Source organism: Rhamphochromis sp. 'chilingali', assembly GCF_963969265.1.
Source record: "Rhamphochromis sp. 'chilingali' genome assembly, chromosome: 16".
In the NCBI taxonomy this organism is placed as follows: Eukaryota; Metazoa; Chordata; class Actinopteri; order Cichliformes; family Cichlidae; genus Rhamphochromis; species Rhamphochromis sp. 'chilingali'.
Genome location: NC_137943.1, coordinates 3,912,875 through 3,935,067, shown reverse-complemented (window position 1 = coordinate 3,935,067; position 22,193 = coordinate 3,912,875). Strand labels below are relative to the sequence as shown.

At 38.6% G+C, this 22,193-nt stretch overlaps 2 protein-coding genes across 5 annotated transcripts in view; one reads left to right on the top strand and one right to left on the bottom strand.

Annotated features, from left to right (window-relative positions):
* astn1 (astrotactin 1) overlaps nt 1–22,193 on the top strand; it is a 518,487-nt gene that overhangs the window by 109,662 nt on the left and 386,632 nt on the right. The window lies entirely within an intron of this gene.
* LOC308413073 (uncharacterized protein) lies at nt 16,429–21,210 on the bottom strand. Of its 3 annotated transcripts, none has more exons than XR_013974655.1 (9): nt 21,089–21,204; nt 20,464–20,874; nt 20,288–20,373; nt 19,745–19,881; nt 18,991–19,049; nt 18,449–18,687; nt 18,188–18,335; nt 17,760–17,869; nt 16,429–17,311 (listed from the first exon to the last, which is right to left on the bottom strand). XR_013974655.1 is itself a non-coding variant. In XM_080907860.1 (9 exons), the coding sequence occupies exons 7-9, from the start codon at nt 18,330–18,332 to the stop codon at nt 17,021–17,023; spliced, it is 546 nt and encodes a 181-aa protein (XP_080763986.1). In that variant the 5' UTR covers nt 18,333–18,335; nt 18,449–18,687; nt 18,991–19,049; nt 19,745–19,881; nt 20,288–20,373; nt 20,464–20,874; nt 21,089–21,210; the 3' UTR covers nt 16,429–17,020. The 3 variants fall into 3 exon arrangements, 1 of the variants encoding a protein (XP_080763986.1); XR_013974656.1 differs by having other exon boundaries at nt 19,757–19,881; XM_080907860.1 differs by having other exon boundaries at nt 21,089–21,210.

Genomic DNA, 22,193 nt, shown 5'->3' with positions numbered 1-22,193 from the left:
TTTTATTTTATTTCTTTTTTTCTTGGCAGTTGTAAGCAACCGCTATCACGCCCCCACACGTTTTTGGTACTTTCCCTTGATGGTGACATCCCTGTGTTGTTGAAGATTTTGTGCTTCGCTGTTGTCCAAAATGAAATCTTTTGTTGTCTCATTTGTTCAGAGTGTTTTTATGGATACTTTAATCATCGTGAGGAGACTAACTTTTGTTTTCTCTTTTTGATAGCCTCTGGTTTTTAAGTAACAGAAAAAAATACTCTATGATTCCCCACTTTGTCATATTCTATGTATTGTCAAGTACAATCTGAAATATGAGAGCTAAGTATTTTTTTTTATGCTTTGGCCTTTTTGCAGTGACAGTTTTTATGATCTATTTAAGTTTGGTTTCTATGGTTTCCATTCAGTCGATGCATTCAAACAGACATGCATCAAGGATAAAAGATTCATATGAACTATATCACCTGTATGTTGTACAGTCCAGATCAAAAGTTGAAGACCACTTGAAAAATGGCTGACTCCCATTTACTCTACTCGAAACCTTGTAAAAGAAAAAAATATGATTTTGTGTCATTTTTCAAGTGGTCTCAAACTTTTGATCGAGACTGTATAACTAACAGATGCAGGGCTCTCAAAACCCTGACGTCCCGGGGCTAGCGATTTTTCCAGTCGGGCTACCAAAATCTATCTCTGCCCTGCCCGTCAGGCTGTCATAGGAAGGAAAAATATATGTCAATGCTTTTGCATTCTTTCAGAAATGTAGCTGGGTAATTATGTCCTTGGCATCGGTGAGCCACTGTCAATATGTGACATATTGAAATCGCGTTTGAATTTGCGCTTGTTTTTTTGCTTTCACTTTGCAATCGCGCGAACTGTGTATAGAGAGCGACAGCACTGATCTGTGAGTGATGATAATTTGTGCACCAATTCCTCTGACATCGTCTTATTAATCGTTAGCTTACTACGCAAACATGACAAGTGAAATCTCCCGCAGCTTAAACATGTGAGAGGTTGATCGCGCAGAGAATCGCTGAGCTTATGTGAGTGCGCGTGTAAAAGCAGCAGGATGTATATTTTAGTTCTGCTGAGCCAAATAAGACAGGTCAGGGTGAAGAAGTGACAGCCAAAGAAAAGCTTACCACAAAACGGAAAAGTTATGACAAATCAGACTATAAGGCAAAAAGAAAGTGCAGCTTTATGGTTTCATGGACAAAAGAATTTCTGTGGCTGCAATATGACGAGCTAAATAACCAGGGCTGCACATAAGTGGTCCGCAGGTGCGCATTCACTGTCAAAATAAAAAACACGCACAAGATAAGAAGTTGCAACGCGTGTTGCATAAGATTTTCAGGACGAGGACAGACATTTGTTTAGAACTCTTAAAGATGTCGAAGAAGCTCCTTTAATTCAAATTCTTTTGTTTTCATTCAAATGCCATTGTTTTTTTTTTTTAATTCTGTTGCTTACATTCAAACTCTGTTCTGTACATTCTAATTCCGTTGTTTTCATTCAAATTCTATTCATTTCATTCTAATTCTGTTCTTTTCATTGAAATTCCGTTGTTTTCATTCAAATGCTTTTGTTTTCATTCTAATTCTACTCTTTTTATTCAAATTCTACTTTTTCTAGAATTCTGTTGCTTACATTCAAACTCTGTTCTGTACATTCTAATTCCGTTGTTTTCATTCAAATTCTATTCATTTCATTCTAATTCTGTTCTTTTCATTGAAATTCCGTTGTTTTCATTCAAATGCTTTTGTTTTCATTCTAATTCTACTCTTTTTATTCAAATTCTACTTTTTCTAGAATTCTGTTGCTTTCATTCAAACTCTGTTCTATACATTCTAATTCCATTGTTTTCATTCAAATTCTACTGTTTGTTCTCAAATTCCGTTGTTTTCATTCAAATTCTGTTGTTTTCATTCAAATTCTACTGTTTGTTCTCAAATTCTGTTGTTTTCATTCAAATTCCGTTGTTTTCATTCAAATGCTTTTGTTTTCATTCTAATTCTACTCTTTTTATTCAAATTCTACTTTTTCTAGAATTCTGTTGCTTTCATTCAAACTCTGGGGCCTGTTCTTCGTACCGCGCTAAGTGAGTTAGCTGGATGAGATTGTTGACGATTTCGCGTGATCCTGGATCGTTCGGTTCCCCGAAGCCCATCCGGGACTTGCTGTCATAGCAACAGAGCCGTAAGCGTAAACCTGCTGGGGAGCAGGTTTACTTTATGTAAACAGGATTAGATCGCGGCCACGCAGGTATGTCCGCGTCATTCATACGAAAGCAACAGCGATATTCCACCACTGTTTCACCATAAATAAATAACATCAATGTAACTAAAGATAATGCAGCACTTGATCCTTTTATTGATTTCACACAGATACATACAGGTCATTCCCTAAAAAAGGGAAATGTACTATTAACATTCTATTACATGTATGTGATTATTACAGATGTAATTCATATTTCAGAGTAGTAATTGGAAATTACTTCGTGTAATCAAGATGGGAGACCACGGCTATAAAAGCGAAGGTGGATTTGGGAAGTCTGTCGCAGTCATATCCTGTCCGTATACGCGAGCAACCCATTGCGGAAGGTGCAAGATTGATAAGGAGAGTCCTCAGAATTCAGCGTATATTGCGGGACAGACAGGATCCTTTAGCTCAGCGCGACAGTGTGCTCATAGAGAGATATCGATTTTCCCGTGAGGGTATTATTCACTTAACCAACTTGTTGACGAGGGGGTGCAGGACCACCACCTGTCTTTTTTTTTGCTCTGCCCTTTTCTTGGTTGCTGTTATGAACAAACAAACAGAGTATTCCAGGGTCTCTTTCCAAGAGACGACAAGCAATATAAGTGATAAATATTACCATTCTGTAGAATATTCTTATATTTCACTTTTACTTGTTCCCATGTTCTAGTGGGTCCTGTTGTGGCTCTAATGTGAAAGGGGATATAATATAACATATTATAATATAATATAATGTAATATAATATTGGATAATATGGTGTGATATGATAATTCTACCCTACCGCCTACTGGTGTTGGCCAGAGGGGCCGATGGCGCAATATGGCAGCCTGGCTTCTGTCAGTCTGCCCCAGGGCAGCTGTGGCTACAACCGTAGCTGCCTCCACCAGTGTGTGAATGTGAGAGTGAATGAATAGTGGCATTGTAAAGCGCTTTGGGTGCCTTGAAAAGCGCTATATAAATCCACTCCATTATTATTGTTATTATTGAATTACTTACGAGTTTGATTTGTCAGCAACTTTCTGCCAGCCCTCTCTCCTTGCTTTTGCAGCCTTTGCAGTGTTCCCTTGCGTTTTAATTAAACTCTGAAACTCCTGAAATCCCTCACTCAAGAGTTCTTGCTCTGCTGCCGAAAAATACCGAGCGCGCTCCTTCGACATTTTCGCCGACCAATCAGAGGGTTGCCGATCAATGTTTCTACTATCGATGCGTAGCCCCTGTTGGGCCACCCAGTGATCTCACATTACTTCATCCAGCTATACTAATCGTCAACAACAGGTGTGTTCGGGGAACCGGAATAGCGAGCTCAGAGTTAGCGCGATGATTTGGTCTTGGATGTTTCATTTGATCTTGGATGTAGTAAGCGACGTACGAAGCACAGGGCCCTGTTCTATACATTCTAATTCCATTGTTTTCATTCAAATTCTACTGTTTATTCTCAAATTCCGTTGTTTTCATTCTAATTTCATTCAAATTCTGTTGTTTTCATTCTAATTCCGTTGTTTGTTTTCAAATTCCGTTGTTTTCATTCAAATTCTACTGTTTGTTTTCAAATTCCGTTGTTTTCATTCTAATTTCATTCAAATTCTGTTGTTTTCATTCAAATTCTACTGTTTGTTTTCAAATTCCGTTGTTTTCATTCTAATTCCGTTGTTTGTTTTCAAATTCTGTTGTTTTCATTCAAATTCTACTGTTTGTTTTCAAATTCCGTTGTTTTCATTCTAATTCCGTTGTTTGTTTTCAAATTCCGTTGTTTTCATTCAAATTCTACTGTTTCTTCTCAAATTCCGTTGTTTTCATTCTAATTCCGTTGTTTGTTTTCAAATTCTGTTTTCATTCAAATTCTACTGTTTGTTTTCAAATTCCGTTGTTTTCATTCTAATTTCATTCAAATTCTGTTGTTTTCATTCAAATTCTACTGTTTGTTTTCAAATTCCGTTGTTTTCATTCTAATTTCGTTCAAATTCTGTTGTTTTCATTCAAATTCTACTGTTTGTTTTCAAATTCTGTTGTTTTCATTCAAATTCCGTGGTTTGTTTTCAAATTCTGTTGCTTTCATTCAAACTCTGGGGCCTGTTCTTCGTACCTCGCTAAGTAAGTTAGCTGGATTAGATTGTTGACGATTTCGCGTGATCCTGGATCGTTCGGTTCCCCGAAGCCCATCCGGGACTTGCTGTCATAGCAACAGAGCCGTAAGCGTAAACCTGCTGGGGAGCAGGTTTACTTTATGTAAACAGGATTAGATCGCGGCCACGCAGGTATGCCCGCGTCATTCATACGAAAGCAACAGCGATATTCCACCACTGTTTCACCATAAATAAATAACATCAATGTAACTAAAGACAATGCAGCACCTGATCCATTTATTGATTTCACACAGGTCATTTCCTAAAAAAGGGAAATGTACTATTAACATTCTATTACATGTATGTGATTATTACAGATTTAATTCATATTTCAGAGTAGCAATTGTAAATTACTTCGTGTAATCAAGATGAGAGACCACGGCTATAAAAGCCAAGGTGGATTTGGGAAGTCTGTCGCAGCCATGTCCTGTCCGTATACGCGAGCCACCCATTGCGGAAGGTGCAAGATTGATAAGGAGAGTCCTCAGAATTCAGCGTATATTGCGGGACAGACAGGATCCTTTAGCTCAGCGCGACAGTGTGCTCATTGAGAGATATCGATTTTCCCGTGAGGGTATTATTTACTTAACCAACTTGTTGACGAGGGGGTGCAGGACCACCACCTGTCTTTTGTTGCTCTGCCCTTTTCTTGGTTGCTGTTATAAACAAACAGATTATTCCAGGGTCTCTTTCCAAGAGACTAAAAGCAATATAAGTGATAAATATTACCATTCTGTAGAATATTCTTATATTTCCCTTTTACCTGTTCCCATGTTCTAGTGGGTCCTGTCGTGGCTCTAATGTGACAGAGGATAAAATATAACATATTATAATATAATATAATGTAATATAATATTGGATAATATAGTGTAATATAATAAATCTACCCTACCGCCTACTGGTGTTGGCCAGAGGGGCCGATGGCGCGATATGGCAGCCTGGCTTCTGTCAGTCTGCCCCAGGGCAGCTGTGGCTACAACTGTAGCTGCCTCCACCAGTGTGTGAATGTGAGAGTGACTGAATAGTGGCATTGTACAGCGCTTTGGGTGCCTTGAAAAGCGCTATATAAATCCACTCCATTATTATTGTTATTATTAAATTACTTACGAGTTTAATTTGTCAGCAACTTCCTGCCAGCCCTCTCTCCTTGCTTTTGCAGCCTTTGCAGTGTTCCCTTGCGTTCTGATTAAACTCTGAAACTCCTGAAATCCCTCACTCAAGAGTTCTTGCTCTGCTGCCGAAAAATACCGAGCCGAGCGCGCTCCGTCGACATTTTCGCCGACCAATCAGAGGGTTGCCGATCAATGTTTCTACTATCGATGCGTAGCCCCTTTTACGACACCCAGTGATGTCACATTACTGCGTCCAGCTGTACTAATCGTCAACAGCAGGTGTGTTCGGGGAACCGGATTAGCGCGCTCACGGTTAGCGCGATGGTTTGGTCTTGGATGTTTCATTTGATCTTGGATGTAGTAAGCGACGTACGAAGCACAGGGCCCTGGTCTATACATTCTAATTCCATTGTTTTCATTCAAATTCTACTGTTTGTTCTCAAATTCTGTTGTTTTCATTCAAATTCTACTGTTTGTTTTCAAATTCCGTTGTTTTCATTCTAATTTCGTTCAAATTCTGTTGTTTTCATGCAAATTCTTTGGTTTTTGATCAAATTCTGTTCTTTTAAGCAATTACTTTGGTGCTCCTCCACCTCCAAAGAAATGTCAGGAGTCCGAACCACAAAAGAAGCACGTGTTCTCGGAAAAGTGGTTGCAGGAGGTGAGCTGGCTTCAAACAAATGAACGCACAGAGATGTGGTGCAGAATGTGCATCTTTCCCAGAACAAACACCAATTGCAAATAACATACTAAAAATAAACCTGAAAAATCTGTTTAGAACTATGTTGCAAAGAGTGAACTATCACTGGCACAATTTAGCAGTCTTTGCAAACTTCAAAAAGCAAATGGCCTAGATCTTGGTTCCACTCGCCTCTTACCCCTGACTTCAGTGGAAATTTCAAATTCAGGATCTGACACAGACTGATTCATGTTCTACACAGTTCTTACAAGTTCATAGAAATTTCTGTTCAATTAGAACCAAGTATTTGAGTTGATGATTGTAATTTTTATACAATGTTATAATTTGTGTTTCAACAATTTTTTGATTAATGTTTTGTTTCCGTTACAGTATTATACTTTAATGTATAATATTGTAACGGAAACAAAACATCAATCAAAAAATTGCTCTCTTTTTTATTCAGGCTACTTAAATTTATTTTGGGCTACCAAAAACTGAAGAGTCCCTGCCCAAAGGGCTACCAGGGACTTTGAAATTTTGCGAGCCCTGAGGTGATATAATGCAAACCATCTCATTGTTATAAAACATATTCAGATAACTTTAAACCCACTAACGTTTTAAAACTTAAATGTATTATCATGTGAAAGCCGTCTTCTAACATTCTGGCGAGGCTAAAAAGCTCTGTTTACTTTGTAAAGTGGATACTTCAAGGCCTCCTCAGAAATCAGCCCCTCTTTGGTGCAGCTAGAGGACAGGCATGAAGGACAACCTCCATGTGTTCATACTGGAATAATGATCAGGAAATTAACGCTGTGTCTCTCCTTCAGACCCTTTCTCTGTCAGCTCGTGCTCTCTTTAGCAGTCGTTTATTACTGCTAAGTTTGGGGAATTCAGAATCAACAGCTCCAAAGTAATTTCTGCTTATCGCCGTGCCCTCTGGTGCCGAACTCTGCGATGATTGTTATCATGGTCTCAGTGGAACACAGTTTAGAGAGAGAGAATACACTTGTGGCATTGTGACCTTGGGGAGAGTCATCTGAGACACAAGCTGCATTTTTCAGTGAGATTTGGGATTTTGTTTTTAACCCTTTTTTAAATAGTGCTGTGGATGTGGGTGTTACACACACACACACACACACACACACACACACACACACACACACACACACAGACAGACAGACAGACAGACAGACAGACAGACAGACAGATAGATAGATAGATGTGTGTGTACATATATTTCTCTTCTGTTTAAACACCCTCAAGTTCAAACCGTTGTAGAAAAATCCGGTATTATAAAATGAAACCAATTTCAGAGTCACACTGCTAGCAATCGAAGATTTATGTAAATTTGTACAGGAGACATAGCACAGAGGAGATTGGCTGACAATGGTCTACAGCCAATCAGGACGCAGAACACCATTCGCTGTAAAAGAAAAAAAAAAAGAAAAAAAAAAGTATGCAAAATTTCAAAACACGAAATCCGCGAAATTGCGAGGCTGCGAGAGGTGAACCACATTATAGCGAGGGGCCACTGTATTTTGGTTTTGCCTTTTTTTATTGGATAGTAAGTAGAGATGGACAGGAAATCAGGGAGAAAGAGAGGGGAAGACACGCTTTCTCCCTGTCCTATCCCCCAGTCATGTCTGTCCCGTTTGTAGCAACTGAAAATAAAATAAATTCATAATTATAATAAAGGTCAATCAAATGGACCAATATGGCAAGGCCATGATGATCCATTTGGTAAAATAAATCCGCTTAGCATCTTTCTTGGCCTTAAGACAACAATTCTGATGGCTAAAGATCCAAACGGGACACAAAAAAAAAAAAAAAAAAAAAGACACTCTGCAAAGGGTCGGACTCAAACCGGAGTTTATGGTTGCCTGCTCACACACTGAGGTAAACCGGTGCCCATGGCTATTATGTATATATGAATTGCTGCCATGAATGGACTGTGGTTGTTGTTTCTCACTGAGATTATTTTGTCTTTTTTCAAAAGGCAACCAAAATCCTAATCTCCATGCTTGTATGCATTGTCCATGCATGTACAGGATGATGGACTGTTGTTACATATTATTATTACATATTATTACTAGTATTACTACTTTTTCTCTGCTTTTAATTGCTTTTTCTTTTATCACAGTGATCCATTTGATTTGCCAATAGAGACGTAGCCCTTAGTGATGTTTCAGTTTTAACCCTATGAATTGGAGGTCCTTCTCTGTACCTCACCAAGGGCGCACAGACCAAAACGTTGTAACAGAACAAAAATAATGCTAAGCAGGACAGTGTGCGGAGGTTATATTATATATAGGTCCTTCATATTTGAAAGAAAAAGAAAATGTGGTCTTTGAGAACTGGGTCATAAAATGTTCAAAGCACATTAACTTATTATTTGAAAATAATCAGAAGAGTGCATTTTGGAGACAACAGTGAATGTCTGTGGTTGTCAGATTTGGTTGTGGGTGATTATAGTCAAACCAAGGTGCACAGTTAGAACAGAGCAATTAATTACCCATACTGTAGATGTCCGATAGGTATAAATTATTTACACACACAGGAAGGTTTAGTTACCTGTACCTAGTTTAGAATATGAGATATAAGTCGAATCAAATATCACGGTGTTGCTATTAATAAACAATGGTTGTAGTTTTCAGGATATGACGAACTGAAGCTTCTCTGGGCTGCCCGAAGCCTGAATCTTTAAATCAGAATGTGACTTTGAGTGCACCATGATGCCTCATGCTGTCAATGTGCAGTATGTCCAGTACCTAAAACAGCAGCATGTACCATGTTTTATGAATTAACTCCATACCAGTTATTATAAGATCCTCATTTTTAACTGGCAAAGAGCAAGCCTTTTCTACTCTTCCTGTTTTTTTATTAATTAAATTCATTGTTTGGTTAGTATGAAAACAAATATTTGATCCCACTTTAAAAATGTCCACATTGCCACCTACAAATAATAAATATAACAGGAGTTGTTTTGAAAGATTGCAGTATGCAACACTGCCTGCAGATGATTTCAGAACCTTCCTCTTATTATATTAGACAGAAGGCTTAGAGACAGAAACTCTATAATCTGGACAAATCAACTATGTGCATAGTTGAATGCTACAAAGTAGATCAAATTGTTTTGCAACAGTGATAAACTGACCAGATAATATATTATTGTCACAGCAGTAGCTACAACGACAGACTGGTAATGCAGTTAGCAGCAGCTCTAGCCTCAAAAGTCCCGGAGGGCCCCTGCGACTCTATTGCAGCTCCAGTTTAACACTCAGCCCCTCATCTTATCCAGAAGCATCCTCCAATAAGATGAATGATTTTATTCCACCTCTGACACTTCGCTGCGACGTTATTGCCTGGAACAGAACAAAACCTCCCTGCTGGGTGCTAAAAACTGACAGTGTTATATTGCTGAAAAAAGGTTCCCCGCATGTTCCTTGAACTGCACCAGACAGACTGCTTTACTGAAATTTGTTTGCTTCTGTCACGTCTCATTAATCTTGATATCAAATTCATTTTTTAATTCTTAAAAACCCTTAAGAATTTTCTAATTCCATCAGTTGTGCTTGAATAAGCAGAAATCATTGCGACCTGAGGTGGAGTGAGATTTTACTGAATTTGATGCAATACACTCGACGTGCTAACGATACACATGTAAGGGAGATCTGTGACAGCCCCAAAGCACACTCTGAATTGTCGGTAATAACATTGGGGTGGTCTGTGCTCTGTCAGTAACCAAGGGAATCTTAAAATGCATTCAAACAGACATGCATCAGGGATAAAAGATTCATATGAACAGTTTATTCCAATTAATGCCCGAGTCACATCTTTTAGTAGCTCTTTTACATCTGTGTTTACTTTATTGGGAAAACAAAGTGCAGTCCCCCAGATCAAAATATGTTTTATAACAATGAGATGGTTTGTATTATATCACCTGTATGTTATACAGTCCAGATCAAAAGTTGAAGACCACTTGAAAAATGTCTGACTCCCATTTCTTCTCGTTTCATGTTGAAACTCTACTTGAAACCTTGTAAAAGAAGAAAAAAAGATTTTGTGCCATTTTTCAAGTGGTCTCAAACTTTTGATCTGGACTTTATAACTAACAGGTGATATAATGCAAAAACCCTTAAGAATTTTCTAATTCCATCAGTTGTGCTTGAATAAGCAGAAATCATTGCGACCTGAGGTGGAGTGAGATTTTACTGAATTTAATGCAATACACTCAGCGTGCTAACGATACACATGTAAGGGAGATCTGTGACAGCCCCAAAGCACACTCTGAATTGTCGGTAATAACATTGGGTGGTCTGTGCTCTGTCAGTAACCAAGGGAATGTTAAAATGCTTCGTGTTGTAATTCTCTGTGGTGCTGCTATCCATTAGTTTATGCTGGCATGAAAGTTACTGCTTTCAAAATGCTTAAGATAAGGGCTACTTAAATTAAATTCTAAAGGCACTAAAACTCCTTTAAACTAAATGGTACTGCAAATCTGCATTCAGAGGAGGTAAACTAATAATGCAGCCTAATCAGATTACTTTGATTCATTTTGATGCTGGTAGGTGGCTACTTTTCTTCCTCTCCTCCACTCCCTTCATCTCCTCTCCAATTTTCTGTCTCAGCCTGCCTCCCTACTCCGTTTCCTCTTTTTTCTTTCTTCCATTTTTCCTTTTTCTTTTGTTCTCCTGCCTCGTCTCTGCTGGGTGGCACTGTGTATGGTTAGAGGGAATACTGTGGTGGTCTCATTAATCCAGCTCTCATGGCAAACTAGTCCCCAGGGACAGAGAGCCCCCTTTTTAAAAAGTGCCCTGTCACACTCTGGCACATGATTTGCATTTAGGTTAAAACCAGTCGGGACTCTTAAATCTTATTTATGAGCCGAGGGAAGTCCCTCTTCACTGTGACATGAGGGCATCAGTTACTGTCAGGCCAAACAATTACAAACGCACAAATGCAGGCAAGCGCACACACACACAGCTGAGTCATGGTGAAAGCATGAAGTGTTTTTGGTTTATAAACAGGTTAAAATCTGTATAGGGGTTGTGGCTATTATCAAGCTTGCAAGAGCGTCCTTTGCCAGCAATCAGTGTAATGGGCTGTCCGACGAAGAAGGCGCACACTCACAGAGCACAAGGTGAAGTGCTGTATTGTAATCTTATGCGTGTACAGAGTGTGCACAAAATATCAATGGCGTCAGCTCATTCAATGAATAGTTTAAGGCAGGTAAGTGTTTATAGAGAGAGCCTTTCAGGCATACATATGAAATCCTTCCAGTGATAGAAGAAGAACTTTACTCTTTACTGGGACTAATTAACCCTTTAAAATCATTATCAGTGATTAACCCTATCCATTATCCTTGCACGTAAGAATATGACATTTTTATTTGTATTTTATATTACTTACTACTACTAATAATGGATTGGATTGATATAGCGCTTTTCAAGGCACCCAAAGCGCTTTACAATTCCATTATTCATTCACGCTCACATTCACACACTGGTGGAGGCAGCTACAGTTGTAGCCACAGCTGCCCTGGGGCATACCCTCCAAAAAATAAAATAAATAAATAAATAAAAACTTTTTCAAGCAACAAATAAAACAGAGCGTTACAAATCTAACTGAAAAGTAAACAGCCTCCAAATTAAATGAAAATAAAAAACTGGATTTGTGCAGGAAACAGAGACGAATCATTTATTTGTGTTTGCCCCACATTCAGAGATTGATGTGCCAGAATATACACTCATATGTTCTGAAACAGAACATATAAGTGTATCGTTAAATGGATAGACCCACACTTAATGTTACAATCTGTTTTTTCCATTTAGCAAAAAATAATTCAATTCAGTCCTGTTTTGTTTATCTGTTGCCAAATCCGTCACCTCAAGGTGCCAAAGACCCGACAACAGAACAGCAATGTGATTGTCTTGTTGTATTTGTGTAGTTGATGTCTGATATATGGCATGGAATCCATTCACATACTTAAAGCATGCTGTTTATTATAGCTTGGCACTTGCTGAAGACCTATTCAACAAATCCAGTTGTGTTTGATATCCTCAGAAGCAACACTGCTTGCTCTTTTTGCACAATGCAGTAATTTATGTGTTCAACCTTCTGTGGCTGATTAACAGCCTAAATAAGTAAAAACTCGTAGCAATAATGCTAATTATGTAAAAATCAACCTGTATAACCCTGAAGACATCACCTAAGTAAATTTTCTCTGGCTTGGCAAAGCTGCTCCAGTGCCGCGGGACAGTCTGCAACTGCTCTTTGCAGGCTGCTAACTCTCCTAATTACTAGCTTATGTGTAAAAATTACTCTTCCCTTTTACCCTTTGGTTCTCTGCTTTTTTCTCTTTATGTTGAAACATGAAATGTGTGCAAAGATAGAACTTATATATACGTATACAGAATTTGAAGCCTTGAATCAGTGAGGTCCCATGATGTGCAGGTGCTAAAATTGTGTAAGGTGATACATGCCCCTGAAGTTTGGCAAGCTGTGCAAAAGCCTGTGATCAGCAGGAAAATCTGGCTTGCAGCTACGTCTCAGCCACTTATCAGCGTAATGCTCTAGTGTGGAATGTGGTTAGCCTGTGTTTATATAAAGCTCTCCACACATGGCTTTAAGTAGATTTAGTGCTGATAGCGCTGGGTGTTTCTAGCACTTTCGTGTTTTGCCAGTGCACTGCTGTGTAGCCTCCCCATGCTTTCCCAGTCCTTGTTCCTGTCCTACTGAGTGTTTTACTTTACTGTTTTCATCAATGAGTCCTGGGCTTATTCTTTTGATCACGCCTAATCCTCTTTATTATTTGCATATTGTGATTTCTCCCTGCAACAATCAGTCCTCCGCTGCACCAAACACTGTGGACTTTGATTAATTATGGAATGTTTGTTAATGGACTGGGTGCTTTCAGTTCATCCTCACTTTTTATTTCTGCTATGCATTACCATTGTGTTTGCTGCTCGGTTAAGTTCTTTATGGTATAAATTATTTGATAGCTTGTATAGCAGTAGAGCAAGCGTAATATATTTAGATAATAGATTTGTGCACTGTACTGGGTCATGCTAGCAATTAGCGTAATAGTCTATTTCAGAGGCATTGGTTTCCAAAGTAATCCATAAACAGGGTGAGGATGTGCACTGTGAACCATACTTTAAATGGTGGCAGTAAAGAGGACTTGATGTGCAAATTCCTAATAAGAATTTTAAATGGAAATAATGGCTCCAGCCAGCAATCATAAAAACTGTAATACAAAGACACAAAGTACACAAGTCTCAGTTTCTGTCAAGTGAAAGTCTCACATTTCTCCACTTGTCAAGTTTTCTTGATTTTGTGAGTTTTGTTTTTAGTTTTCAGACACTGGATTTTGGTTACAATTCAAAGGGTTTTATCCAGAGTTTGTTCATTTCTGAATTCTATTTATTTTCACGTAAATGTTATATTAATATACATTTCATTTGTTTTATATAACTGAATTTACATGTCATTCCCATTTTATTATGTGGCACAAGTTCAGCACAAGCTCTGCCTCCTGTTCTATTTTGGTAAGTTTAGGTACCACAAATAAGTAAATGGACTGATTCTAATATAGCGCTTTTCTACTCTCCTGCAGCACTCGAAGCGCTTTAAACGACAAATAAGTCAACAGATCTGCTGAGAGCTGAGTGTTCTGTTAGAATACAGTATGATATTATGGGGAATACGGGGATTTTAATGTATGGTTGTCAGGTCATTCAGTTGTAAATGTGGATTGTAAACTGATTTCATGGAGCTAATGAAGACTAGCCAGTAAGCTGAAATGTAATCCCTTATTCTTTTCTCTGTTAGGACTCTCATGTTAAAAGATTTCAGTTGAGTTTTTACTTACTTTACTTATGAGACTCTTGAATATGAAGAGTCAAAATAACTGGTAGTAGTTAAAGACGCTTTTGCGACAGAAACATGAAGCTGTGAGAGACATAAAGACAAAGAGTCTTCCAAATCAAATCAAATCACTTTTATTGTCACATCACATGTGCAGGCACACTGGCACAGCACATGCGAGTGAAATTCTTGTGTGCGAGCCCCACAAGCAACAGAGATGTACAAACACAACAACACAAACGAGCAAAATACAAGAATGGCCAACCTGAAACTAATAAATATATGTACAATATATAATAGTATATGCATTTCTGGATGTGTATACTAAATATTTTCCTACGTGTGTGTGTGTGTGTGTGTGTGTGTGTGTGTGTGTGTGTGTGTGTGTATATACACATTTTTACAAATTAAATAGTAAAAAAAATAAAAATAAAATAATAATAATAATAATAATAAAATATATAAAATATACAGAGTTGAATATGTGCAAAACAAGTGGCATTTATATACAGTGTGGAGTGCATAATGTTGAAGTTCCAGTAGTGAAGCTGAGGTGTCTATGACGTGTTCAGCAGTCTGATGGCCTGGTGGAAGAAGTTGTCTCTCAGTCTGCTGGTACGGGACCGGATGCTGCAGAACCTCCTTCCTGATGGAAGCAGTCTGAACAGTTTATGGCTGGGGTGACTGGAGTCCTTGATGATCCTCCCCGCTTTCCTCAGGCAGCGCTTCCTGTAGATGTCTTGGAGGGAGGGAAGCTCACCTCCAATTATCCGTTCAGAGCACCGCACTACTCGCTGGAGAGCTTTGCAGTTGTAGGCGGTGCTGTTGCCATACCAGGTGGTGATGCATCCAGTGAGGATGCTCTCAATGGCACAGTGATAGAAGGTCCTGAGGATGCGGGGGCTCATGCCAAATCTTTTCAGTCTCCTGAGAAAGAAGAGGCGCTGCTGCGCCTTCTTCACTGTTTTGTTTGTGTGTACTGACCACGTAAGATCCTCAGCCAGATGTACTCCAAGGAACCGGAAGCTGCTCACTCTCTCCACATCAGCGCCGTTGATGGTGATGGGGGTGTGTACTTCTCTGCACCTCCGGAAGTCCACTATCAACTCCTTTGTCTTTGCGACGTTGAGGGTGAGATGGTTGTCTTGACACCAGTGGGTCAGGGCGCTGACCTCCTCCCTGTAAGCCGTCTCATCACCGTTGGTGATAAGACCCACCACTGTAGTGTCGTCCGCAAACTTCACAATGATGTTGGAGCTGTTAGTGGCTGTGCAGTCGTAGGTGTAGAGTGAGTACAGGAGAGGGCTCAGTACACACCCCTGTGGAGCACCAGTGTTCAGTGTGATGGGGGATGAGGTGATGCTGCCCAGTCTGACCACCTGGCGTCTGTCAGACAGGAAGCTAAGGATCCAGCTAGAGAGGGAGCTACTCAGTCCTAGATCCTGCAGTTTCCTGTCCAGCTTCGAGGGAACGATGGTATTGAATGCTGAGCTGTAATCTACAAACAGCATTCTCACATACGTGTCTCTCTTCTCCAGGTGTGACAGGGCAGTATGTAGTGTCAGGGCTATGGCATCATCAGTGGACCTGTTGTGGCGGTATGCGAACTGTAGAGGGTCCAGTGAGTCGGGTAGTGCAGAGCAGATGAAGTCCCTGACCAGCTTCTCGAAGCATTTGCTTACGATGGGGGTCAGGGCTACAGGTCGCCAGTCGTTCAATGAGGAGATGGTGGAGGATTTGGGTACAGGGACGATGCACTGGAAAAAATGGCCCTCCAAAAACAAGAAAAAAAAAACTTAATACAAGTTATTTTTTGCTTGAAATAAGTGAAAAAATCTGCCAATGGAACAAGTGAAAATTCTCTTGACAAGATTTCTTGAAATAAGACAGTGAATCAAGCCTTACGAGATCTTGAAATTAGCTGGAAAAACTCATTCTTAGCTATATTTTACTAGTGTTGTGAAGTTTTTGTGTCTCATAATAAGTTTGTGGTGCTCAAAAGTAGTATTTTCGCCTCAAAAAAAGCATTTTTTCTATAAACCTCCCAACATCATCCTCATTGTTTTCAGTGTATATAACTTGTTTTCAGTTCTAAAAACGTGACACCCATCTAGATTTAAGTCCAACACCTTACTTGAAATAAGATTAGAAATTGGCATTTCGAGACAAAATGTACTAAAGTTAGCATTCTTTTACTAGTATTAGGCAATCTTTTTTGTAATAATTCTCTATTTCTAGTGCATTTACCCCATATTCAAGACTTTTACCTACTGCTTATAAGACAAAAAAAAAAGGAGAACTATAGACTTCAAAAGCAACAACTTTATTGATAAAACCCCATAAACAGAGGGGACTACATAAAAGAAAGCCATTTTGCAGTGACTTTTTTCCCCTGCCCAATCTAACACTAAACACACCTGTAACATATGTGCATTGCACAGGCAAAGTACAGACAAACACTGCTAGGCTAAAACTCCTCAACCTGTAACGTTTATTATTACAAAGTGCTTTTAACATGAACATTTGACCACATTCTTCAAACAATACCATAAAATTATCATTAAGGATGCACAGTATTTGATTTTTCAGCTATATCTAATATTTTACAGTTGTACTAGCCAATACACAATAAAGCAATTCTTACTTTTATACCAAACTAGTCAGTCTCAGCTTAGTCAATTTACTCTTTCACAGTAGAGCCTATTTTCTGAATAGTCCTCTGTCTAAACTCAACATTAAAAAAAAAAAAATTAAAAAAATAAATCTTAAAATTAACTAAAAGCGAGGCTGTCTCTGCACTGCACAAACCAAACACAAAATGCCGGCATGTTAGCCAATATTATTGTGCACCCTTAATTATAACACTGGACTAACCTGGCCAAACGAAAATCAATCACAACCAACATGGACTGTAGTAGCCGTGGAAGGAGAGAGGAAGTGCTTTCCTATAGTCCATCTGACCATATTGGCTTTACTGGCCAATAAAAGCAGTCTACTCAGCCATGCTCTTCTTGTAAGATGATGTGAGATCTCTCTCATGGATTTTGTCCAAGAGAACCTCCGTCTGTATGACGGAAAGCAGAGTGGCTACACACTTTGGGTATGTAAGGTGAAGGGTGTAATAGTAGGCCATAAGGTATAAAGCACCCTCGGTAACCAAGTCTTTTGGAAACGTGGTTATTGGCACATCTCCTACCGCTAGGATGCAGTTGGATGGACTCACAATCAGGACTGGGCAGGAGAGAGGACGTTTCATCAGATAGGTATTAGGGTCTTCTTGGTCCTTTAACACATAACACGGACATACTTTTGTAAGGATGATGCACTTTTGTTTCAAACACATAACTAAAGCTAAATTACAACAAAAGTTGAGGTTCTGAGAAAACACATCTGAAATTGCTACTTTTAATTATTCTCGATGGAATTACTGTTCACATCTGTCTAGCCTTCCTGAAAAACAGAAAACCAAGGCTACATTTAATTAGGTATCATTGAGGTGATAAAAATGTGCTACCACGTAATGCATCCATGTTTGTATTTACTGGTCACAGAGATCTAACCTGTGAGAACCCTCATTCCAAAAATGTGTTTTAGGTGCCTTTTGAAGGCTTAGAACATATAATATGTGAATATAAAATACTTTGGCACTCATCAGAAGAAGCATTTTTTTAATACTGTTGTCCCAAAAAGAACAAAAACAAAAAACAACTGCTACATTTTACACAACTCACCTCAAGGACATGCACCAGAGCCTCACTCGCATCACGTGCCCTCTTTGGAGGAGCAGAGGTGGATGGGAACAGTGATGGCAGCACATGTAGGATCTCAAGAGCCTGTTCAGCTATACAGAAGAAAGAATCATCATCTCATTACCACACTTAAACAAAATCCTCAAGATCAAAAAAAACAAAACAACAACAACAAATTTTTGGCCAGTGACCTTTTGTAGCGTTGAGTCTGTTTTCCCTGCGCATAACTAGTAAAGGTGCGGCTTTCAGCTCCTTCAAGAAGGAGAGGGTGGTGGGGGATTAGGCCTTTAAAATTTCAAATTCTCCTCCTCCTGTCCTCAGTGACATTACTTTAAGCATGTTAAAGCAGTAGTCCGTAAAGATCCAAACTATACTCTGATGACCAATAACACCAAAACATCATTGCTTACCTTTATCCATTCCCATTGGGGGCTTCAGCGTCTTTTTCCATACACCAAAAAACTGCACCTTCTGGCAGAAATCTTGCCATCTTCCCTTCAGTTCATTGATGAAGTTGGCATTTTCTTTATCCAAAATGCGATGAAGCTCCTCCATCACCTATAAAATATTCAGCATACCAATACAAACATGTCAATGCATCACTGAGGAGCAAGAAGTTGGTATGATAAACATTGTTTGGCTTGAATCACATGGATTCAACAATGACTTACATGTCCAATGTCCTTGAAGCAAGGATATGCTTCTAGAACCTTTTTGTGTCTGTCCTCCTCGCGAATAGTATTTGAATCAATGAATGCTCTTCTGGCTGAAAATTCCAAATCCAGGAGCTGAGAGACATCCTGCTGGTTTGGGTTTTTTCTTTTAAACAAAGTTTGTAGGGTCTTGTAGTGTTTGGCCAAGGTTGCTGGACAGTGGGTGTCTGGACTGTTGATATCTGCAGGCTTGTTTGCTGCAAGACACAAAATTACATAAACAATGTCTCTCACTTTAAAAAAAAAAATCTGTCATTAATTATGTCATTAAAATTACAAGTGTCCATAGACTATACTTTAATGGAGTTAAATCTTAAAAAAAAAAAAAATACAGCTCTGAACTTAACAATTAAATACTTATTCATTTTTCAAAATATTTACCATGTAAATGCCAATTTACATATGGTCATGCAATCATATACAATTATATGTAGGCACACAAGTGCACCCCTATAAAGAACTGCCCACACACACACACAGCGGCAGTTGGATGGACTCACTATTAGGACTTGGCAGGGTAGAGGGTTCTCCTTAAGTAGGTTTTGTGCTTTCCTTTTTCCTTAAAGACATAGCAAAGAGATATTTTGTGTCAGGGTAATACACTTTAAAAATTAGTTTGGAACCTAAATTAAAAAACAGTTAAAAAGAGAAAAAAAAAGCCTCTAGTGAGGCACATTGTTTTTTAAAAACATTACTTTACATGATATACTGAGTGGTTAGAGACAGTGATGTTGCACAGACTTATTGGGGCAGGGATAGCTCAGTAGGTAAAGTGGTCGCCCCATGATCGGAAGGTCGGCGGTTCGAATCCACTTAACGGCTACCCTGAGGTACCCCTGAGCAAGGTACCGTCCCTACACACTGCTCCCCGGGCGCCTGCTTAGTGGACTGCTTCACTGAGTGAATGGGTCAAATGCAGAGAAAAACAAGTAATTTCCCCATGGGGATCAATAAAGTATCCATTATCATTATTATTATTATACTATAAACACACCACAGTACCCAGCTCTTTAAATTTATAATATACTGGCTTTTATTAATACCAATACTTTATTAACATTAATTTCCACAGAAATGTTAACAAACTGATGATAAAACAGGAAAAATGTGATGTAGTTATCATTTTCTGATGCCCATTTTAAAGCCTTTTACTTCCGTCATGTCAGGACTGCCATCTTGACTCAACATGCAGGTATATTTATTTTATTTTTTTATGATGACCACACAGTTTGTAAATGTAAAGTTGAAACTCACCTTCTAACTCACTTGTTTTACTGGCCGACTCTGGGCTGCTCCTCCCTTCTGTGGACAGATCCAGAATGATTGTTGAGTCACTTGAATCCATTTCTTCTACGTCACTTGGCTGATCAAGACATCGCCTCTTGGCAGAGCTGCGAAGATTAGTCAGTTAATCAATTAGTTATCAACTATAAACTCAATCAATTCATATCTTTATTGTATAGCCATTTTCATATATACAAAGTGTAACACAAAGTGCTTCTTCCTTTCATGCTAAAACAGGTGAGGAAACTAAAAGCAGGTCACCAAATACTTGATTGATCACATTGGATCACTTCTTTCTTTCCTTAATAAAATGCCCAAACATGATTTTAGCTTTTTTGTTTGTCCTCTATCGTTGAAATTAAAATTGTCAGGTTGTGGACAAAAGAAGACTTTTGGGGAAAAACTTTCACAACTTTCAAACATCGTACTGACTAAACAACTTATCAATTAATGAGGAAAATGAATAACAGAATTATCATAGTTAAAATTATAATTAATTAGTTGCAGCCTTACCTCTTTGAATGTCTCCCATCTGGAGTGGCTTTTTGGGGGGATCTCACATTTTGCAGTCTTTTGTTTAGCTGTGTGTACACAGTAACCTGTATAGGACATTTAATACATTTTTCCAACCACTACTAAAATGTCCAACGTGAAACACTTTGGTATTGAAGTGGATGCATTTCACTTACCCATGTATTCTTGATGCCTTGGTCCTGTAGCATAGGGTAGTACTGCACTATTCTCTTTGCCATTGCTGTAATTTCTGGTTTTGATGGGTATCTATGCGATTCTCCATCCCCTTTTGCCCTCAGGATTGCAATCATACTAGTCATGGTGTTTCGGATGAGCCGACATCTGAGCTCCTTTGACATTTTGCAGCTGCGCTCTTCACCTTTCTTTGACAACTCAAAGTATTGTTGGCGGACTTGCTCAAGCTCAGTGTCAGTGTGCAATACATATTCTGGATAGAATAACTTCGCAACCTTTTCAGAACTTGTGCATTTTGAAGCAGTTGCATTTACAGTAGTGGATGTCTGTTGCTTGGGTGACTCATTAATGGAGGAGCTGGTTGAAGATTTTGAGTCATCTTGGCCAGATTCCTATAAAATAAATAATAATGAATAAAAGCAAAACGCAATTTTTTTTTTTTTTTTTTGTGTGTGTGTGTGTGTGTGTGTGTGTGTGTGTGTGTGTGTGTGGAGAGGGGGGAATAGTGAAGAGCCATTCAACTCTGCCCGCGGTTAAACTAGTTGTAATCGGACAAAAACACGACGATGCCAATTTTAAGTGGTGGTGAGTGACTGAGAAACTGACCTCCAGTACATCCTGACAGGCACGCCAGACAGCTTTTCTCCGTAAAAAGTTCTCTGGGCCTGGGAAAAGATCCTGCAAGTCTTCACGAGACAGGGTGCCCATCATTCCCTCGCTGATGTTTGCAGCTATGAACACATTGGAAGAAAAACATAGCAAGATGAAATTATGCCCTACAAAGGAAACTGCATGAGAGATGAGACTATGAAAGTTGACACTTCATTAAAATTGTGTTGCTATTGCTAACTAGTTTAGTATAGAAATGTGGATACCTCATTGTCTGCTACTGTTTTTTGTATAGAGCTAATGATCAACATGCTAAAAAGACTGTACTTAAGTAAAAGTAGTGTTACTTCAAAATAAAATGAAGTAGAAGAAAAAAGTATTCTCCTCAAAAAAAATTACTTAATTAAATTAAAAAAATATATATCTGCTGGGCTAACTGCTGTGGAAAAATTCTGTTTACAGACAAATTGTCACACTACTTTAGTAGCATTGTTGACCTCATTTTTTATATATTGGACACTGAATTTTTATCCAGCTTTAGGTATTATTAAAGGAACTGAGCTTTTTGGAATGTAGTGGAGTACAGTTACTTCTTTACAAATCTACTCAAGTAAAAGTGTAAACTATAGTGCAGTAAAACTACTCTTAAGTACTTTTTTTCCCCAAAAGTTAATCAATTAAATGTAAATTGGTAAATGTTACTGAGAATTATCCACCTCTAAGGATGAATAAATACACTTGCATAAGTAAAACAAATAACTACAAATGTTCCTAAAATGAGGAAATGATCACATGAAATGGAAGGTAAAAAAATTACTTAAACATCATCAACGACATTATTTATAAAATAATGTAATTTGCACACTCCCGTGTTCATACACCTATGTAAAACATAAGTCCATTTAATCTGTTTAAAAATAAATTTGCATACATTACCCTTTAAAACCAACACTGTGACCTCATCCAGTCCTTCCATGCTGTTAGCCTACTTAGCACACTAGTTAGCTTTTTTGGCGTTAGCTTGCCTCGTCCAGTCACTGTTCGGCTGCAACGTTACACAATATAAACACACCAAAACATTTAGAACTTTCGAAAGGAGTGT

Excerpts from the sequence above, each read along its gene's own strand:
- LOC308413073 (XM_080907860.1), bottom strand. The coding sequence starts at position 18,332 with ATGGAGGAGCTTCATCGCATTTTGGATAAAGAAAATGCCAACTTCATC. Across the intron at positions 17,870-18,187 it reads CCCAATGGGAATGGATAAAG|CTGAACAGGCTCTTGAGATC; the intron begins GTAAGCAATGAT and ends TCTTCTGTATAG. Across the intron at positions 17,312-17,759 it reads CTCTGGTGCATGTCCTTGAG|GACCAAGAAGACCCTAATAC; the intron begins GTGAGTTGTGTA and ends TATGTGTTAAAG.